The sequence below is a fragment of the Triturus cristatus genome, chromosome 6 (assembly GCF_964204655.1).
Source record: "Triturus cristatus chromosome 6, aTriCri1.1, whole genome shotgun sequence".
Classification (NCBI taxonomy): Eukaryota; Metazoa; Chordata; class Amphibia; order Caudata; family Salamandridae; genus Triturus; species Triturus cristatus.
This window is the reverse complement of record NC_140589.1, coordinates 1479324042-1479340527: the sequence shown is the minus strand read 5'-3', so window position 1 is coordinate 1479340527 and position 16486 is coordinate 1479324042. Positions and strand designations below refer to the sequence as shown.

The 16486-nt window shown below is 49.4% G+C and overlaps 1 protein-coding gene across 2 annotated transcripts in view; it reads left to right on the top strand.

Moving 5' to 3' along the window:
* PSME4 (proteasome activator subunit 4) overlaps nucleotides 1-16486 on the top strand; it is a 1714764-nt gene that overhangs the window by 776254 nt on the left and 922024 nt on the right. For both annotated transcript variants that reach the window (XM_085612595.1, XM_085612594.1), the window contains one exon: nucleotides 14033-14114. In XM_085612595.1, coding sequence (XP_085468721.1) covers nucleotides 14033-14114 — 82 coding nt within the window. The remainder of the gene's footprint in view (nucleotides 1-14032; nucleotides 14115-16486) is intronic.

Here is a 16486-nt window from a genome sequence, read left to right as displayed (position 1 = left end):
GATGGTGCTCGGGATGGGGGCTTCTCAATTCCCCAAGCACAGCCTCGAGGGAGCCTCGGAAGTCGCGCTAGTCAGGTACTAGCCACTTTTCCCAGGTCGCCGGTCCCACGTCCCTCGTCGCCTCCACGGGTCTCAGCTTCGCTGGAGATGTGGATCTGGTTCAGAGGTGTCTGGAAGTCTCGGCGCTGGTCAGTCTCTGCAGTCGTTCCTCATAAGAATCAGTCGCAAAGCAAGCAACGGTCGCTGGATGGTGCCTGGTTGCCCAGGGTGGTCACTCCTTGGCCACAAGGGAGATTTCTTCAGTCTTCTTCCTGAGGTCGAATGTCGAAGGTCCAGAGTTTCTGTTCAAGTTGCAGATTCAGGTTAATCTAATTTAGCAGGGCTCAGCTACCTACTGATATACTGGTTTAGTGGGCTGGGCTACCTGCAAGGTCCCTCCTATGGGTGGGACCAGGAAGGGGGGTGGCTACACCCCCTTTCCTTTGTCCAGTTTCACGCCAGAGCTGGGGCTGGAGTGCCCCAGCGCCGGTTTGAACTGGACTATGCATGGGACACCTTGTGTGCCCCAGGCATGTCTCATTCCTTTCAGCCCTCCCTGCCCCAATACACTAAAGTCTGTCCCGGGAGGTGCTAGCACCTCCCCAAGCAGGAAACCTATTGTCCAGGCCTCCTTGGCTGGGAGGGCTCCCAGCTGCAGGAGGTCAGACTCATGTCTGTGGCAGTAGCATCCATTTTGTGATGCTGGGGCTCTGGTTAACTTTTAACCGGGTAAGTAGGTTTCAACATGTCTTCTCCCTCTAGTAGGGAGGAATAATATCCTCATGGTCAGAAATGGTATGGGGGTATTATTCCAAAGTGTAAGACACCTTACACGACATGTTTCGATAAAGCCAAACCATAGTTACCATAACCGTTTAAGATTATAAGGCACTTTAAGAGTATATGGTAGGCTATATCATAGAACAGCTATAAGGACATGGTTCCGAAAGCTGCAGACAGGCTCAGCTCATGCTAGAGCACCATCTCACATGTTACCAAGCACTCTGCCTCCAGGATTGTTAAGGCCTGCCATAGGAGTGGCTGATAGGTACACATGTGTCTATATATAAGGTAGGTATAGGAATACTACACCTAAGCAAGGAGTGATTACACGACCTTGCCCCAGCCAGTTGTGTCATAATGGAAGGCCAGGCCAGGGGTGGCACAATACATGCTGCAGCCCCTGGTAGGCCTAGGGTACACCTATGCCCTGGGTACCTAAGGTACACTATACAGGGGCCAATAAGGTGACCCTAACCAATTGGGTTATGTACCTAAAGTACATAGTATGAATTTAGAGAGAGAACAGCTGGGCTGTGGGTCTGATTAGCAGGCCCACAGCCACATCTAAGTCGAAAACCAGTGAAGCAAAAGCAAAAAGTGGGGGTGACCAAAGAAAGCAGACCCTACTCTCCTACACTCCCCCTCACCCTTCCAAGGAGGAGGAGAGACTTCACCGCTTGGACCCTAAGAGGGCGGTGAGCTTCTACCTGGACAGGACAAAAGACTTTTGAGTTGATGACCAGCTATTTGTGGGCTTTGTTGGATGCAGGAAAGGTCGAGCGGTGCACAAGCGCACCCTTTCCAGATGGATTGTCTTGTGCATCAAGATATGCTACTCTTTGGCTGGTAAGGAACCTCCAGAGGGTTTAAGGGCTCATTCCACCAGGGCAAAGCCTTCCACTTCTGCTTTGTCTAGGGGTGTTCCTGTGGAGGACATTTGTAGGGCGGCAACTTGGGCCTCCCTCCACACTTTCGCAAAACATTATTGCTTAGACACCGAGGTGAGGAGGGACGGACATTTTGCTTGTTCCGTCCTTCAGGACTTTCTGGTATAGAAGGGTGGTCACCCTCCTCCGGGAGTGGGGACTGCTCTGGAAATCTATTCACAAGGTGAGGAATCCAGTGGCAGATGTATCCATCAGAAGAACAAGTTACTTACCTTCGGTAACGCTTTTTCTGGTGGATACAGTATCTGCCTGTGGATTCCTCACTGACCCACCCGCCTCCCCGTTGTCCATCCTTCTATACCTACAATTCTATTAATGGTGTTTCAAAATGTGTTTTGTTACGGTCAAAGGCATTGTGTTATTTCTTTTGCCTTTCTACTTATTCTCCACACTGTGTGTGTTGCTTTGTATATTATGTGCTGTGTATACTGTGTATATATTGCTGTCAGTCCGTCCGTGTGCCTCGAAGGCACGGGCGGAACTGACGTCATCATGCCGACGAGGTCTTCTTATGGAGCCGGTGATGTCAGCGGAGTCGCGAGCGGAGCCGTGTCTCTGTGACATCGTCTACAAAAGTTTCCGAATGTTGCTGGCGCAGGGGATATTCACAAGGTGAGGAATCCACAGGCAGATACTGTATCCACCAGAAAAAGCGTTACCGAAGGTATGTAACTTGTTCTTCAGCCTTTCTACGTTTACCAAATCAACTGCCTCTCTTCAAATCACCTGTTGTGATGCCTTTCTTGAATGGTTGGATCCACATGTTCCCACCTGTCCCATTTGTAATGCCACAATGAGATCTGAACTTAGTCTTGATTTATCTAATGTGCTTGCCTTTCGAGCCTATGCACAGTTGTTTTTTGTGGTTGCTTAGTCTCAAAAGTGTGTTCCTCATTGCCATGACATCGGCAAGGCGGATAAGTGAACCTCCGATCTTACCAGCGGGCTTCCTTTCTGAACAAGTTTTTCCTTCGCACAAAGGCAGCTTTGCTTTCCAGGGTAGTCACGCCTTTTCATGAAGAAGAATTCATCACTTTTTCATCCTTTTGTTCACCACGTCACGCCTCAAAGGGGGAAGAGAAACTACATTGCCTTAATTCTAAAAGGGCTCTCAATTTTTATATCAAGAGTACCTGGGAATTATGACAAGATGAACAGCTGTTTATTTGTTTCTCTGGAGCTAAAAAAAAGGGCAAGATGGTGCAGAAGAGGCTCATCTCTAGATGATTTGTCTTCTGTATTTAGATCTGCTATGGGCTAGCCAAGAAGCAGCCTCCAGTGCACTTATGTGCTCAGTCTTCTAGAGCAAAGGCTACTACCACAGCGCTAGTGTGTGGTGTGCCATTTTGTACATCTGCTACATGGGCGTCTTGCCACACGTTCGCTCAACACTACAGCCTGAATAGCCCATGTCTGGCAGGACAGATGTTTCACCTGTTCGGTCCTACAGGATTTCCTGGTCTGAGCCAGTCGACAGACCCACCATCTGAAGGGTACTGCTTTGGCATGTATTCTAAAGTGAGGAATTAGCTGTTAGAAGTCTCTATGAGGAGAACAAGTTACTTACCTTGGTAATGCCTTTTCTGGTAGAGACTCTATGTAACTGCAGATATCTGAAAGAAACACGTTAGTTAGATTCCTCACCTTAGAATATCCCCAGGCGTCAGACTGGATCTGGAAGATTTTTCGTCAGTAATACCCCTTGCGCGTCGCTAGGCGTTGTCTGCGGCTCCGCATCCGTCGTCGGCGTCGTGAGCCGGGATGACGTCGTCGGAGTACTTAGACGCCGCCCTCGAGCGCTGACGTCAGTTCTTCTTTTTTCCGCGCCAGACAGCGCCGATCCGGAAAGAGCTACCCCTTTAGTCACTTTTTGACTAAAACTTTTTGGACTCTTTTGTCTACTCGATTCGAACTGGTGCCGGTAGGATGCCCGGGTTTAAAGCCTGTGACTCCTGTCATCGACTGATGTCGGTGACGGACCACCACCGCCGGTGCTTTTACTGCCTGGGGGCCGACCACGATGCGGAATCGTGCATCGACTGCCAGGCCTTGACCTCGAAGGCTAGGCTGGAGCGGTCCCGTAAACTTCTCGAGCTCCGACACTCGGCACCGCGCAGTTCACGGTCCCGGTCCAGGAGGAGGTCAAAGGACCGGTCGCGTAGCCGCAGCCACCACCACCGCTTTCTGAAAGGCATTACTCACATGTTTCCTCCTGTCCCTTTCGTAATGCCTCAGTGGGATTTGAACCTGGTCTTGACATATCTGATGTGCGCTCCCTTTGAGCCTCTTCATAATTGTCCTCTTCGTCTGCTGACGCTTAAGACTGCTTTTCTGGTAGCCATCACCTCGGCTAGACGGATGAGTGAGCTCCAGGCTTTATCCACAAAGCCTCCTTTTCTCTCTGTTCATCCGATCAAGGTTGTCCTTCGGCCTCGTCCCTCCTTTCTTCCGAAAGTGGTGACCCCCTTTCATCTTGGGCAGTCTGTCACCTTGCCCACCTTCTTTCCGCCTCCGCATTCCTCCAAAGAGGAAGAGAGGCTCCACCGTCTGGACCCAAAACGTGCGCTCTCCTTTTATCTGGACCGCACAAAGCAGTTCCGGGTGGACGACCAACTTTTCGTTGGATACGTGGGTGCTAAGAAGGGGAAAGCTGTGCACAAACGGACCATCTCTCGGTGGGTCGTTTTGTGCATCAAAATTTGTTATTCCTTGGCAAAAAAGGACCCTCCTGTTGGGCTGCGCGCCCATTCTACTCGGGCCACAGCGGCTACTACTGCTTTGGGACGGGGTGTCCCTTTGCAGGAAATCTGTCAGGCGGCGACGTGGGCTTCGCTACACACGTTTGCCAGGCATTATTGCCTTGACAGCCTAGTCCGGAGGGATGGCTTCTTTGGCCGTTCTGTCCTCCAGGACTTTCTGGTGTGATCTTGGTTCGCAGACCCACCACCGGGGATGGTATTGCTTGGGTATCTATTCTAAGGTGAGGAATCTAACTAACGTGTTTCTTTCAGATGAACAAGTTACTTACCTTCTGTAACGATGTTTCTGATGGATACATCTGCCAGTGGATTCCTCACCTTGTGAATATCCCCTGCGCCAGCATTCCACGGAACTTTTCTTCCCCAGCATTCCACGTCGACGTGGGCGACGTCACAATGCATCGGCTCCGCACGCGACTCCGTACGACGTCATCGGAGCCATAAGAAGCCCACGTCGGCGTGATGACGTCAGTTCCCTTTTTTCCGCGCCGTCGACGCGCAACGGTTTTTTCCCAGTGCTCTCTAGATACTTTGTAGTCTAGTGGTGTATTTTTGTTAAAATCAGTATGTCTTCGACGAGGAAGTCGGGCTTTAAGCCCTGTAGGGAGTGCGGAGGCCTGATGTCCATGACGGATCCGCATCAGAACTGTTTATGGTGTCTTTCCTCTGATCATGACGTGGATGAGTGCGGGTGCTGTAGGAGCATGAATCCTAAAGCGCTGAAGGAGAGGAAGACCAAACTCTTCATGAAGAAGATCGGTGAGGAGAAGAGAGGGAGAAAAAAGGAGAAGTCCAGGCGAGAGTCTTCGACCTCGAGGTCGTCGAAGTCGAAGAAGCACCACAAGAAGAGGAAGCATTCTTCTCGGCGTCGGTCCTCGAAGTCTAAGAGGTCGAGGTCGGCTTCGCCCCGTCGACGTCAGAGCAAGGCCTTGTCTCCTTCGCCTTCTTCTGATAAGCCTCCGAAGTCTCCCTCGCCGAAGCGGACTCCAGCTCGTTCCCCGACGCCATCACCGGCGCCGTCCAAGGCTTCGACTCCGGGTCGGGTGGAATCTGATGAACAAGTTACTTACCTTCTGTAACGATGTGTTCGAGGCATGTGGGCTGCTGAATTCATATCTGTGCATAGATCGCCGCCTAGTGTTGGGTCCGGATGCTTGCACGTTGTTGTCCTGGAAGAGTCTTCGAAGTATCCTTGGATAGGTGACTCCTCCCCTGGACTACAGTGCGCATGGGCATCCTCTCCATCCTCAGATTGTTTTTTTCCGCCATTCGGTTCGGATGTGCTATCTTAGCTCAAGTTAGGAAAATATTTTGTCGAGGCCAAAAGGCCTTTAGTTCGCGTCGGTACTGTTTATCGATCGGGTTTCGATACAATCTTGTTAGTTTACTAACTTTCAGCACCGACTTTTTTCGCATTTACCTGTCCATCGACTTCGACGATGGAATCGAGGACGCCGTTCAAAAGGTGTCCGGTATGCAATGCGAAGTACCCACACATCGACGTCCATCCGGTGTGCAACAAATGCCTTTCGCCGGACCACGACGAATCGACATGCATGGCCTGTGCCCGGTTCCGTTCCAAGAAGACTCTACGGAATCGACGAGCGGCGAGACTCGAGGCGCAGCACGCGGCACCGGCCCCGACAGACATCTTCGACGAGGCCGAAGACGTCGAAGAGTTAGAAGTCTTGCCATCCAGTCCCGTTTCCGAACACGAACCCGGATCGGACGATGTCGACGAATCACTCTTCCACAGAGGTGAAGACGACACCGAGGTAGGAGACGACGAGGAGGCCTTAGGGGCCGAAGAGAGTAGCTCCAATGATGAACAAGGCCTACCTGTTCTAACCGAAGAAACACCAGTGCCACAGCCTATGGCTCCGGTCGAGGGATCGCCTTCGGGCCTTACCCGAGACCCATCCCGCAGTTCCTCGGCCCCGCCCTCGGGCCCGGCCTCGGACGTTCAGCGGCAGCCATTACTGCTTAAACCAGCTGGTTTCCCTACCGCAAAACCGAAACCGAAAGCTGCTCCGGTTCCTACGAAACCGAAACTGAAAGTGGCGCTGGTCGGATCGAGGCCTTCCACGCCTTCGACGCCAGTGCAACGCCTCGGCACCGACCGCACCAAGAGAGACTTCGGTGCCGAACTTGAAGCGGGCGACGTCGGAGTCGACAAACGGAAAAAGGCCATCGGTGCCGACAAACCTGCTCGGCTACCGGCACAAATGCCACCGACGCCGAGGGCCGCACCGCCTGCTGCGTCTCGCATCGCTCCCTCGACGACACCAAAGCCTCACGTATCGAAGACGTCGACGGTGATCTCCGCACCTCGACTCGACGAACCACCGGCGCCGAAAAAGTCCACGGCCGCCTCTACGAACCTGGCCGGTGCCAAAACCTCAAAGGCGCTCCAAGTACGACCTGGTGCGACACAAAGCAGCAAAACCGCGGCTGCCCTCCAGGACCCGTCGGGTTCCGGTCCGATCGGAGCTCCGGCAGCATCTTCGGTGCCAGCCAACATTACCTTCGGCTTGCCTCCGTCAACAATCCCGAAAATGTTCCAACTCAGGACACGGGTCACCCAGACTACGATTACACCTGCTGAGACGTCTCCGTCACGTGTCATCGACGCCGACACTGGCAGGATGATTCTCCACGAACGAAGGATAACTTCGGAACCGCCATTGGACCCTTTCAGGATCCCACTAAAAAGGAAGCTGCCTGTAGAATCAGAACCTCTCCTTTATGAACCTTTCCATTCATCCTACCAGGATCCACACAGGTTCTCCCCCACACGCTCCGACACGGATGCATTGGAGGACTACATGGATGACCAAGTCCCCTACCATGGAGACACAGACCCTGATGACCAGCAGGACCCTGATCACACTTGGGGCGACCCTGCAGACCCCAGTGCACCTCTCGATGCACAGGACCCACAACTCTATGGGGCAAAAACATCTCCCACGGAGGATACTGCGGCGTTCAACGCTCTTATTGAACGTGCTGCAAATAACCATGGGGTACAGCTTCACTCTGATACCATCGAAGATGACTTTCTAATGGACACTTTTGCATCCTCAGAAAGACACGTAAAGACTCTGCCAATGTTGAAGGGGGTCCTCAAACCAGCCAAGGACATTTTCAAGGAACCCACCAGGGCACGAGTGATAAACCCCAGGATTGATAAGAAATACAGATCAGCACCTGGGGATCCTACTTACATCAGAGGCCAATTACCACTCGACTCCATCGTCGTAGCGAATGCTCGCAAGAGGGCACACTCGCAAACGACAGGTGACGCTCCTCCCCCGGACAAAGAGTCCAAGGTGTTAGAGACCTCCGGCAAGCGAGTTGCCGCCCAAGCTGCCAACATATGGCGCATAGCCAACACTCAAGCGCTCCTCGCTCGCTACGATAGAGCGCACTATGACACACTGGAGCAACTACTTCAACACCTCCCTGACCCCTACAAAGAAGGTGCAGAAATCCTTATCAGAGAGGGACAGCTACTCACAAATGCTTCCATCAAATGTGCACTAGATGCTGCAGACACGGCTGCCAGGGCCATAAACACAAGTGTCATGCTGCGACGACATGCCTGGCTACGAATCTCAGGATTCAAGCCTGAGGTACAAAACAATATACTCAACCAGCCCGTCAACCCAGACTACTTATTCGGGCCGGAGGTGGACACCACCCTCGAGAAGATAAAAAAGGACACGGACACTGCAAAGTCCATGGGCGCCCTCCAAACTCAGTCCTTTCGGAGCGGCTCCTTTCGTCGCCCCGGAAACAAGGGAGCGGGTAGAGGACAGGGGTCACAACAAACGTATAACAAAGGCAATACACAGACCACCTACGATAAAAACACCCGAGGTGGATATCGTGGCTCCAGTACAAAGGGCAGAGGACGTGGCTACGGCAACACCAGGTCCTCCCCCAAGAACAAGCAGTGACGCCCTCTCCCTTCCTCCCGACCACATAACACCTGTCGGGGGAAGGCTACAAAGGTTCCTGTCCACGTGGAACTCCATCACCACGGACAGGTGGGTCAAAGATATTGTAAAATACGGTTACTGTCTAGAGTTAACCTCCACTCCACCCACCATCCCACCAAGAAACCGTCCTATGTCCTCAGAGCACTTAACGCTCTTACAGCAAGAGGTGCAAAGTATGCTCCTAAAAGGCGCTATAGAGGTCGTACCCATCCACGAGCAGGGTACGGGGGTGTACTCCCTCTACTTCTTAATTCCAAAAAAGGACGGGTCGCTCAGACCTATATTAGACCTGAGACCCCTGAACCAGTACATTCTTTCAGAGCACTTTCACATGCTCACTCTACAGCAAGTCCTTCCGCTTCTCAAGCAGGGAGACTTCCTAGCCACACTGGACCTCAAGGATGCGTACTTTCACATACCCATCCACCCCTCACACAAAAAATACCTCCGGTTCACTGTTCAAGGGCAGCACTATCAGTTCAAAGTCCTTCCCTTCGGCGTGACAACAGCGCCCAGGGTTTTCACGAAGTGCCTAGCTACAGTGGCAGCACATCTACGGAGGCAGCATATACACGTCTACCCCTACCTAGACGACTGGCTCGTTCAAGCGAGGTCAGCCCAGCAATGTGCAAGCCACATGTCCCGCACCATTCACCTTCTTCACAGTCTGGGATTCTCACTAAATTACCCAAAGTCCCATCTCCAGCCCGCACACGTACAACAGTACCTAGGTGCGACTATAGACACTCTGGCGGCCACAGCTCAGCCAAATTTAGTGAGGATCAACAGCATACAACTGCTGATCTCCAAGTTCAAACCCAATCACTCACTTCCAGCGCGAGTGCTTATGCAGTTGATAGGCATGATGGCCTCCTGCATCTTCATAGTCCCACACGCGAGGTTACATATGCGCCCGCTTCAGGAGTGCCTAGCACGTCAGTGGAATCAGGCTCAAGGACAGTTGAAAGACCTAGTGTTGGTGAGCGGTCGGGCATACAACTCTCTGCATTGGTGGAATCCACAAAACCTTTGCAAGGGCCGACCATTCCAAGAGCCTGTCCCACAGATAGTACTGACAGCGGACGCGTCTCTCCAGGGATGGGGAGCTCATGTACTCCACTACACAGTGCAGGGACTATGGACATCACAACAAAAGAAGATGCACATCAACCTTCTGGAACTGATGGCAATCTTCCTAGCCATGAAGGCATTCAAAGTACATCTATGCAACAAGGTCGTGTTGATCCGGACGGACAACATGACCGCAATGTACTACATACAGAAACAGGGAGGAACACACTCTCCACAGTTGTCTCATCTGGCTCAGAGCATGTGGAAGTGGGCCATTCAGAGGAACATGTTCCTCATGGCGGAACACCTCCCTGGCAAGGACAACCAGATGGCGGATCTGCTCAGCAGACACAGCCACCAGATGCACGAGTGGGAGTTACACCCATCAGTACTCCAACCGTACTTCCAGCAGTGGGGTCATCCAGAGATAGACCTATTCGCGACAAGCGAAAACGCAAAATGCCAAAGCTTCGCCGCCAGATTCCCACATCCGCAATCGCAGGGCAATGCGATATGGATGAACTGGTCCGGCAGATTTGCGTACGCTTTTCCCCCAGCGCCGTTGATACCGCTGGTGGCTCGCAAACTCCGTCAACACTCCCTGACACTCGTCCTAGTTGCTCCCACGTGGGCACGCCAGCCGTGGTACACCACCTTCCTCGAACTTTCCGTGGTGCCGCATCAAAGGCTGCGGATCAAACCCGCACATTTGACGCAGAACCATGGAGAGATTCAGCACCCAGATCCGCAACAGCTGAACCTGGCGATCTGGCTCCTGAAGTCCTAGAGTTTGGCTATCTCAACCTGCCACCTGACTGTATGGACATCATCAAGGAGGCCAGGAGACCCACTACCAGAGCTTGCTATGCAGCCAAATGGAAAAGGTTCGTCATTTATTGCGGTAATAATGACATTAACCCGCTGGACGCATCCATCCAAAACATCATCTGTTACCTCTTACACCTATACCGATGCAATCTGGCGTACACATCTATACGTGTCCATTTGACCGCAATATCAGCCTATCTGCAAACCAGGCAGCACCTCTCTCTATTCAGAGTGCCTGCCATCAAAGCATTCTTGGAAGGACTCAAACGAGTCATTCCACCTAGCCACCCACCGGCTCCTATGTGGAACCTCAACTTGGTCCTCACACGCCTGATGGGTCCACCCTTTGAACCTCTACACTCATGCAAGATTCAATTCCTTACCTGGAAAGTAGCTTTCCTAGTAGCGATCACTTCTTTAAGAAGAGTTAGTGAACTCCAGGCACTAACCGTTCAAGAGCCATTTATACAGGTTCACGCCAACAGGGTCGTACTACGTACCAACCCCAAATTCATGCCCAAAGTAATATCGCAGTTCCACATGAATCAGACTATTGAACTGCCCGTTTTCTTCCAAAACCCACAAACTGTTGCAGAAAGGGCACTACATACACTAGATGTACGGAGGGCCCTCATGTACTACATCGACAGGACTAAACCCTTCAGGAAGACAAAACAACTGTTCGTTGCCTTTGCCCCACACCACAAAGGTAACGCCATCTCCAAAGCAGGGATAGCCAGATGGATAGTTAAGTGTATTCAAATCTGTTATCAAAAGGCAAAACGCACATTAACTATTCCACCACGAGCCCACTCAACACGTAAGTTAGGGGCTTCTATGGCCTTCCTAGGAAATATTCCCCTGCATGATATATGCAGAGCAGCCACATGGTCCACTACACACACATTTACAAAACACTATTGCGTAGATGTGCAGTCAAAACAGCAGGCAGCTGTAGGACAGGCTGTTCTCAAAACACTTTTTCAGACCGCTGCAGCTGGCACGGGTAGCCGCCGCCAATAGAGGGCACTGCTATTTATTCTATGCACAGATATGAATTCAGCAGCCCACATGCCTCGAACTGAATATGCTACTTACCAGTATGCATCTGTTCTTGGCATGTAGGGCTGCTGACATTCATATCGCCCTCCCTCCTCCCCGGCGCCTGTCGCAGCTGCAGCTCTCAGAATTACTGCAAGCATGGTCATCACTTTCTGTATCTACTCCATCACTGCCACAATGGCGAAAAACAATCTGAGGATGGAGAGGATGCCCATGCGCACTGTAGTCCAGGGGAGGAGTCACCTATCCAAGGATACTTCGAAGACTCTTCCAGGACAACAACGTGCAAGCATCCGGACCCAACACTAGGCGGCGATCCATGCACAGATATGAATGTCAGCAGCCCTACATGCCAAGAACAGATGCATACTGGTAAGTAGCATATTCAATCTGTAAGAAACATTAGTTAGTTAGATTCCTCACCGACCCACCCATCCTCCCCGTTCTGCGAACTGACATCTAGGGTTAAGGTTATCCTTTTCAGGCCCCTAGATTTTATTTTTGGCACCAGTGTCGGTCTTTGCATGGCTCTGCGTTCCTGGCGCGGAAAGCTATGTACAAGAACTGACGTCAGCGCGCGAGGGTGGCGTCTAAGTACTCCGACGCCGTCATTCCGGCGCACGACGCCGACGACGGACGCGGAGCCGCAGACGACGCCTAGCGACGCGCAAGGGGTATTGCTGACGAAAAATCTTCCGGATCCAGTCTGACGCCTGGGGATATTCTAAGGTGAGGAATCTAACTAACTAATGTTTCTTACAGATACATCGTTACCGAAGGTAAGTAACTTGTTCTTCTCATCTACCCTTCCCATTCTGTACGGATGGACTCACACAGGATATATGGAACAAGATGCCAATATTTAAATTCTGCACATTATCTATCACTGGTTTCTAAGGCTCCATTTCTTTTAGTACAACCGTAGTACAAAAAGAAACAGACGCTAGGCAAGCAGGTGGCTTTGCTGACCTATCAAGCAGAGCAAACACTAACACACTCTGGACACCGGTGTTTGTCCCACGGTGATAGCTGTTTTTTAAAATCAAGTGTTGCCCCCTGTACCCCTTCTTCCTTCCCCACTTCGCCATGGGCATCTCGTCTACTGTAGGGCTGTTATATTAGGCACTTGAGAGCAGGTAGCGCAGTGCCAGTCGGCATTACCAACATGGCATAAAATCCACATATCGGTAGGGTATATATACTGTTTCCCACATCACATCCGTGTGGGGCGGATTGGCATGAGGTAGAACAACACTGCACAATGCTACCTATCAGTCCAGGAGGGAATTGCTAAGTAAAAGTTTCAGAATCCAGTCTGACGCCTGGGTATATTCAAAGGGTGAGGAATCTGCTATCAGATTCTCTACCAGAAAAGGAGCTTTTTAAGATAAGTAACTTGTTCTTAGTTACTTCTCATTCGCTTGTGGTTTATGTTTCATAACTCAATAAAGACATTGAAATAAAAAAAGAAAAATAATTTCAATGTGTCTCTTTCTTTGTTTGACAAACAATGTTATGGACTTGTAGGGAAGTGGCTTAGAACTCACTTGATACAACTTCAACGCTGCTCCGGGATATGTACGCCTGTTTATTTCAGCCTCTCAGCAGTCTTTCTCTAAATGCTACTAATTTGACTCTGGTTAGAATAAAATCCGAATTTGTGAGTGTTAGATTGTTAAGCTTTCTTCTGATGGATTATAACAATTTGACCTCAACCCACCACCTTCATGCAAAAATAACTTTGGGAATGGATAACATAAGGAATACACTGGAACAAGTATTGATGAGAAGAATAACTTGCCTGCCTTCTATAACATTCTTAATGATGCATATGTAGGTTCCTGCAGATTCCTTCAACCTCCTCTCGTTGGGAAAGTTAATAGGTTATTTAGTTTGTTTTGTATGATTTAGTTTTACTTGGCTCCGCCATATACTATCTTGAATCTCTGTCAGGCCCCGACAAATGACAGAATTAAAGGTCACTGGTTTTTGTGGCTTCTGAAATGGACCTGTTACTTCACTTTCATGCATGGAGTCACAAAGCACTTCCTGGTGCTTTAGAGCAGTTATTGCTACAATATAAAATTAGAATCCAGGCTCACCGCAGAAGAGATTCATAAAAGAAATCTACTGAAATCTATGTATCCATCAAAAAGAAGGATACCAAAACTAAGTAATTTATCTTTTATTCTATGACATTTTGATTGTCTCCCAATGTGTAGGCTATTACAGTGCTCCTTGCCTAGAATATGTTCTAACCCACATCTGTCACAGAATTCACTTATCCCACAATTTTTTGCCCACAACTTTGACTATTTGAAATTCCTATTCACCAGCTTTCTTACTCAAGCAGTGACACATTCATTTTGATTAATTCTAACTTTATTTAACTTTCTCTGCCTATTACCTCCCATCATTTAATGTGAGGGATGTTATGAAAGCATTCTGCAAATGTTCCTGTTGAGAATTGTTCTAGGGTGTCAAATGAAGACATGGTTGTATTAGTTACTGAAGGATAAACATTAATTTTGTTGTCATCTAGATGGCTATTGCTGCTGTTGCTGGAATCCTAAAGCAGCTCAAGAGGCCTCACAAAAAAGTATCCATCTGTCCCTACAAAGTCAGTAAGTGAAAACACATAATTTTAATGTTCTCATTTTGACATTTCTAGTTATCATGAATGCTGTCATTTGCATAGTTTAACTCATTGAACCTCTGCTTCTTTCCGTTAGGTTGTGACATTTGAGAACGTATCTTAATGGCAACCCTTTAGTTTTGTGTCCCAGGATAACTTTGTCTATTTTACAGATTATCAACTGTTGGGGGAGGGCAACATTTAAAATAATGATCACATAATGACACCAGTCCCGTTCAGACATCTGAGTAATCCACTAAAACGCCCCCTTACTTTTTAGGTCTCGCCTAGCGACGCAGTGCATGCGTTGCTCGCCTTGGCAAGACTATTGTTGTCGTTTTGGTGGGCGAAGGGGCACAGGACATGTGCGTGCCTGGACAGGCGATGTGCACGCTCACGCCGTCTCTTCTCTGGTGATGTCAGTTTGGGGCCGGACAGCAGATGTGCACGCGCACCGCACGGCGTCTCTTTTGCTCGCGGGCTTGTTAGGTCTTCAGAGACAGACAAAACATGTGCACGCGTACTCATTCAGACACGGACGCGCTCGCACCACTCGCGGGACTCTGCATTTATTTTGCTTTAACGTGAAAGCCGTCCCGAAGTTGCTCCGGCCGAACCACGTTCACCGCGCTTGTTTAAAAGGGCTGTCAGCGTCGGATGCCAAAGTCTAACCCCATCCATCAGCAGGCCACTGGCGAAAGGAGAGGTCTCTGGTTTAACAGAGGTAGACAACATTTGTTTTGCTTTAACGTAAAAGCCGTCCCCCAGCTGCTCCGGCCCAATGACTGCAGCCCGTGTTTGTGTTTTAATTTATAGTTCCCGTTTCGGCCATGTGGAAGGCGTTGTCTTTTCAGCACATTATAAAACCGTCAATTAAACGAGCAAGTAGGTACACTGCACCAGTGACGTCACTTCTTGAGCCAGAAATCGGTGCTGTCCATTCCTGTGATTGGGCAAAAGTGGAGTCTATTCCTGGTATCTGATCGCTGTGATGTCACCCCTCTACTGCAGTCGAATAGTAGCAATGTAATTGTTTATAAATTACAATCTGCTAGCAGTGATGTCACTTCCGGTAAACTGATAGCGACATAATTCTCGTCATTCGTAGTTACATAATTCTTGTCATTCGTAGTGGTCCCATCAACTGGTGACACAAATGATGTTGCCTCCTACAGTTGGACAGTAGCCACCCCATGGCCTGAGCCTGGACAGCCATTATGTAACATCCCTTAATACAATAACCTTGAAAACCCCGCCTGCGCTCGGAACAGTTTCTTTATTTAAAATATCTGTATTTGGTTCCTCAGTGGTTGTATAACTATACACGATAAAGGACTGAAAACCATAAAATATAAATGCAATCCAATACCAGGGCTATGTCTTCTTGTAATCTGATGTGTGGTGCGCCTTCCTATCATAACAGACATGGTAAACACTGCTATTAAGTGATTGTTTTGTCATGTTTATCACCTGATGACGTGAATCTTGCCTCCTGTAATTCAATGACCCCACCTTGCCACATTCTGAAATGTTATAGCTGTGATGCATTATCCTGTAATCTGAAAGTTGTGATTTAACCTTTGAATAACTGAGACAAGTGACGTCATATTGTGTGATGGAAGAAAAGTCCATCTGCCGTTTCGATTGCGTCTGAAAGTGTCAATTCGAAAAGTGAATCGGTTGAACCCCTAAGACTTTCCTGAGAAGACGCAGAACCCACATGTGTGCCTTACAACACATATAGCTCTTGGTATGGATGGATTATGCCCAGGGGGAACAAGTGACTCTGATGCGACCTTCGCTGCCTTCTTCAGGACTAAACCTATCTGCAGTCTTCTGGAAACAAATATGATGCGAGACCAATGACAGATGCATCATTTAAAGCATTCTGAGGACGGGCTCCTCTTCCCTGGTCCTTACCAAGTCTTCATTCAGTCATTAAACTGTTCATGGCCTCGGTATATTCCTCTGAAGAGCATGCGAGTTTGAATCGTAACAGGTTATAAGCACCATCAGACACCACACAGCGCACAATGCCAGAGTTTGTATGAGCTAATTGGGTTTATTTTTGCTGCTTCTCCAGTCTGAATACATCCATGGGGTCGATATTGTCCGAATTTCTATTTGCACATTGCAACTGAAGTGTGATCGATATTGCCTAAGTTGCTTGATATGTTTGTAATATTATGTACAGTGTCTCGAGCCCTCCCACATTCAGAGAGAATCTTTCTTGCGCCTGCGTTGAGAGCATTCTGATTTACTCAATGTAGGACAAGAAAGTTTTTATTTTTTTGCATACCCCTAAATAATCCCAGTGGAGCCGATTTGTTTCCAGTTAGTGATGTAAGTGAGGGCCCATCA